At 39.3% G+C, this 5,663-nt stretch overlaps 1 protein-coding gene across 1 annotated transcript in view; it reads left to right on the top strand.

The window, feature by feature from the left end:
- Positions 1–5,663, top strand: part of PCOLCE2 (procollagen C-endopeptidase enhancer 2) — a 28,410-nt gene that overhangs the window by 15,589 nt on the left and 7,158 nt on the right. Inside the window, exon 8 of the mRNA XM_035895217.1 lies at positions 4,776–4,930. Coding sequence (XP_035751110.1) covers positions 4,776–4,930 — 155 coding nt within the window. The remainder of the gene's footprint in view (positions 1–4,775; positions 4,931–5,663) is intronic.

Raw genomic sequence — 5,663 nt, 5'->3', positions numbered from 1 at the left:
CCCAGGGAGGTGGTTGAGTCCCCATCCCTGGAGGTATTTAAAGGAAGGATAGATGAGGTGCTCAGGGACATGGTTTAGTGGTGGGATGGCAGGGTTAGGTTAACGGTTGGACTTGATGATCTTAAAGGTCTTTTCCAACCTAGACGATTCTATGATTCTATAATAACACCAATGCTGATGCTAATGCTATTGGTACTGGTATAATACCATTAAAGGTAGCTGAACACTAACATCCCTTACTATGTATGTTTTGATTATAGATACTGAAGTAGAAGGATCCAGCTGAATGCCTGAGCCCCTTGGCTCGTTACTCATTTGATCTGACTCATTTCCCCCTCAGCCACTTCCCTTCTGCTGGTTCCCTGGCTGCTCCTGGCATTGCTGCTTACAGCCTCTGCCATCTGTGCCAAGGCACGCTCTCTCACGGTGCAGACTGCTTTCCTGAGCATGCTGGGTCACACAGCAGGCTTTCACCACCTTTGCTATCAAATTGCTGATGCCAAACCCCCTCAACACCCCCAAAAAACCAACCCATCCCCACAAACCTCCCATCCCCAACCCAGCCACTGTAACTACATAATCAGGCCTAGCAATAGTGGATCATAATTATTCCCAAAAAAGTGTAAAGCTTTTTGCATGATGCTAGTAATTTTTAGCTCTCCTTTCCCATTGTTGCTCTTCCATCAAGTTTCTTAAAGCTCAGTAGTGTTAGAAGATGAAGAGGATGCATTTTGTTTCAAGAAAGACAAGTTCTTAAAAACCCCACCACATGGAGGTGTGTGACTAGACTTACGTCTCAGAAGCAGCAGCTAGTTTGATTCCCAAGAGCAACTAATTGTGGTGCAGGGGGAGTGAGGTGCATGCCTCAATCTTTCTAAGCATAACTTGCTAGACTGAGATTTACTGTGAGGGTTTTTTGTGTTTTTTGTTTGGTTGGGTTTTTTAAGGTTACGTAGTATGCCCTCAGGAGACGAGAGGGGAGGCAGACATTCTGTAGGACTCTTTTCAAGCAGTCTTTCTAAAGATTTTTCTTCTCCATGCAGCAGCTACGCAATAGTGTGACTGCTAGAAATAGAGTAAGCTTAGGCCTGTAGAAATTTATTAGAAATTTGTCATTAATTTAATTAAGGGTAGGGCTGCACCTGAAATATATTAAGTTTAGTTTCCTTCAGCCACCCTAGGCTTTTAGTCTTGAGTCATATTTTTTTTTTTTCTTCAATTTGAAACTTTCTATGTAGAGACATCTATTTTCAGGCTTACATTCATTTCTTCTCAGGTCCCTTCCTTGTAGTAAAGTTAAAAAAGCTGCTCTAAAAAAGATACTGATAACAGAGAATCTTACAGAATCACAGAATGTTTTGGGTTGGAAGGGACCCCTAGAGGTCATCTAGTCCAACCCCCCTGCAGTGAGCAGGGACACTGCTAACTAGAACAGGTTGCTCAGAGCCCCGTCTTATGAATAAGATTGTTCTTTAAGAGCCAAGTAATTCAGGCCACTAAAATGATGCAAGAGGCTAAATTCTAGCTGTGGTTACATACATAATCACTTCATTATTTTCAGGCAAAACTTTACTAGCAAAAATAAACTATCTTTCCATGTTGCCTCCAACCCAAAGGCTGCGAGATGGAGGGAGGTTCTGCAAGGCAGAGTTAGTATTGAGTCCTCAGGGCAAGGAGGTGGGTTAGAAGTCTTGGACATTCACTTCCACCTCTTTCTTTGCCAAACAACATTCAGAATTTTTCCATTTTTGCTTCGTAGAAAAGTAACTTCATACTTTATAGCTTAGAGCTTTATCTGGAAACTAAAATGAGTTGTTTCCTTGTAGTGCTGTGGCATTTGCAGTGTCTGCAGATGGACTGAATGGGTCTCCAAATGGGTGATACGTTTCTTTGACCTGAATGTTGTAAGCATTTGTATATGTTAGATAACAAATCACCATCATCTGAAGTAAAAACACCCCCCCAAAAGGAATTCTACTGCAAACACTCCTTCTTTAGACAGAATAAAAAAATCAACCAGCAGATTATATACATTAGCTACATTACTTAGTACTTTTATCACCAGGTAGACAGGCATTGCATTGATGAGCATAGCACGAGAACCTCCTTATGACTTTGCAGATCCATCCCTTACAACTCAACTGTTACTGTGGAACAGTGAGATATTTACTTTCAAGCTACTGTAAAAAATAAAACCCAAAACCTAACAGAATCCAATATGAGAGGCACTTAACTAGTGATGTTCCGTACAAATACCTTCAGTTACTGCCATGGGTGTTTTATTGGATCAAAGTGCAAATGGACTTGCTTCCTAGTTGAACAGAGTTTAAGCCAAGAAGCATGATGAGAGTCTAGGTTGACTCTCTCTATACATAAGTTGTGACGTTTCAGACCTTTTCCAACTGAGATAGGAACTGAACTCCACAAGATCTTGTTCTTCCCTTGTTCTCAGAAGGCAGCAGTGAACAACACCCCTTACAGATGAGGCTGGTGGTCTCCAGTCTCCAGGATTTAGCTGTCTCTTTCCAGCGAAAACCTAGACCAGCTGTGTAACTATGTTTTGCACTGTCAGGATCTGGTCTTGGCTGACAGGGCAAAAGGAAGAAGTGCCAGTTAGCCCTGAGAGGCAACCAGGAGTAGCTTCCTAAACCACGTCTCGACTGTGGCTCAGCATCTATCCCCACAGCATGTCAAAAGCTATAAAATGGTCTGCCAAACCCGAGTAGGCTTCAAAATACAGACATTTTAGTATGGACTTTGTGCAACAGGCAAATAAGGACAGAATACTGGGCTCAGACCCAGGCCACATAGCTTAGAGATGAGATTTCCTGTTACAGAATGTTAGAAGTGTCCTGAAAGCCAATTTTAGGATAGCATTGCTTCCTAACCGGAGATCCAATATAAAGCTTGAACACAATCACTTTCCCTTGCAGAGTTGTATATGAGCAGCTTTTACATTGAGCAAAAGGGGGAAAGTATGGCTCTAGGGGACTCCCTACTAGCTCTGCAGAATTCTCATGATAATTTATCGTCTGGGTTCAGAAAAACAGTAAGGACAAGACCAGTGTTGTAAAAGAACAAGAAATCATGGTGTGTAAACGGAATTGTGAAGCAAGCCTTCTATAAAGAGTATTAGTTGCATGTCTGACACAGTAATTATGCAGGGTGGAACTCATGAACCAGCAGATACAGATAATGTAATGTGGCATTCTGTAACAGAAACATTATACATCAGAAGTATGAGTAAAGTGGATACCTTGAACTCATTTGGTGTTGCAGAGATTAATTCAGATCCAACTGCCAACCAGCGAGCATACAGTGTTGCCACATACCCGATTCTTCAATACAATTACTGTGATACATATATGAGTGCTATGTGTAATAATCAGTTTATTAGGAGAAGCAATTACTCAAGAAAAACCCCCACCTGCCTCTCAGACAAAAAGCCTTTTTTAAAAAGACAGGATACACAGACTAGGACAGATATTTCAGATTTGGTGTTGTAGTCCTGGTGTTCAGGAAGCAGAACAAAGCTCTCAGGCAGCCGATACCAGTGCCCTCCCATGTCCACAGCCTGTGTCAGTGCTGCAGCAAGAAAAGCGTAAACCACGCAACTACCGTGGCATCTGTAAATCTACAGAATTCCAGATAACCAGGCACTTACTTTTGGTTATGTCAGACTCAGCCATCAGAGTAAACTGATTTCTGAAACACCTGCCAAAAATCTGGTGATGATCACAAGTTTTACTTCAAAGGCCTGATCAAGTGTTTTGAAGAACTCCTGCTCATGAACTCTGTCAGACTTGCTGGGAAGAAACAATACAGTCATTTGAGTAAGAGTACACCTTAAAACCACTTTCTATTTTCCTCTCTCCTCACCAAGATTCTTTTGCCCCTATATTTATTTTTCTTCCTGTTTCCAAAACCTGTGGTTTTGCTTTTTGTGTTACTAAGCATTAATTAATATTGAGACAAGGTCCGTGGAAAGCTCAAACGAATGAGAGAAATGCTGCTTTGGCTAGACTTGCATTCCGTGTGATTTTCTCTAACAGTAGTCCCGAATGAAGTCTCATTGTACTACATCCACATCCAGAGGCAGTTAGTGTCACAGAAGGTAATATGCAGTTTATGAACTGAAAACTAATACACTAAACAGTGCTTGTTCATGACATTTCAAATCCTAAGAAAATAACTCCATTAGCTCTTCAAGGCCTTGGTAATGAATATCCAATCAATGACAAAAACAGCCCACGGAAATAATAACCCAAACCATCTTATTTGTAGTGTTTTGTCAAAGAATTACAGAATACACACTGAATTTGTTTTCTTAAGGCCTGCCAAATGTGTAAGATGTTTTTCATTAAACAAAAATTAAACAAATAAATTTGTAAAAAAAATGTACTTACCTCCACTACATACTGAGAATTTGATCAGTATTATTTTCCTACTGTGTTGATCTAGCCCTTTCGATTCCATGGAAGTGAAGCCTGCAGTGAAGTCATACAGAAGAATTTAAAGATACTCATATTGGCAGGAACCTTCAGGAATCAGAGTTTTAGGTGATCCATCAGAATGAGTTTCACACTCATAACACCAGTGTCTGGCATGCCAGCAAAGAAAAGTGTGTTTCTGTATTAGCCTGGGGCAGATACTGCATTCAGACGGATAATTAAAGTGAAGCACACTCTCTTTTTTTGTAAGAAGACTGCTATTCATGTGTTTTGTCTTTGATATTCAAAACAATGGAAATATTTTATTTTGTTTTTCTATTTCAGGCCTATTCTGTCTGAGAGAAATGAGTTGCTCATTCAGTTTTTGTCTGATTTAAGCTTAACAGCTGATGGTTTTATTGGCCATTATAAATTTAGACCAAAAAAGTTACCTACAACTACTGTTCCGCCTACTACCACAACAGTCCCTGCTACCTCAAGTAAGTTTTACTGGCTTTTTTTTATTTCTTAGAAAAATAAACAATTCCAGAACAAGGAGAGGGTTACAGAAAAATGTCATAAAATGTATCGTCATATACTCAAGGCAGAATCTACTTAACATTATTAAAAGGAAATCTATCCAGGCAAGACTTCAGTCTAACAGTAACTCGCACCAGTTGAGAGAATTTTCCTGTCTCTTCTCCCTTTCTGACAGTTAACTAGCAAATTTCATAGAAGAATGAACAAAATTCTTTTGTATAAGAAGTTCTAAATATTTTCAGAAATAGTTTTATTTAAAAGAACTCTTCTAGACAAGTTAGTATGTAAAAACCTGACCATATTTTTCTTCATGTAACTATTAAGATCAAGGAAAATTGGTATAGAAGCCACCTGAGCCTTCTTCAGATTCTGTCAACATCCTGTCAACATGACACAATTATTTTTATTTTAAAAATTAGGCAATGGAACTTATAAAGAAATATGTTGCACTGTAAGTAACTTTCCTTTTATGTTCAAGACTAGACAGCATATATGAAAGATCAGAGGAGGATTTTTCTGAAGGTATTGTCAAAACTACCTCATTACTGAGATATTTGAAGGCATAAATTCTTACAGTTTCTATAACCTGAATGTGAGAGATTTAAGATACAGTTATAGCAGAAAACCAAATTATTTATGATGTTTTTGCAACACATAACCTGAATTGTACTTAAAATGCATCAAGTCAGGACA

The sequence above is a fragment of the Egretta garzetta genome, unplaced genomic scaffold (genome assembly GCF_000687185.1).
Source record: "Egretta garzetta isolate BGI_Z169 unplaced genomic scaffold, ASM68718v1 scaffold425, whole genome shotgun sequence".
NCBI classification, from domain to species: Eukaryota; Metazoa; Chordata; class Aves; order Pelecaniformes; family Ardeidae; genus Egretta; species Egretta garzetta.
This window is presented reverse-complemented; position numbering and strand designations above follow the sequence as displayed.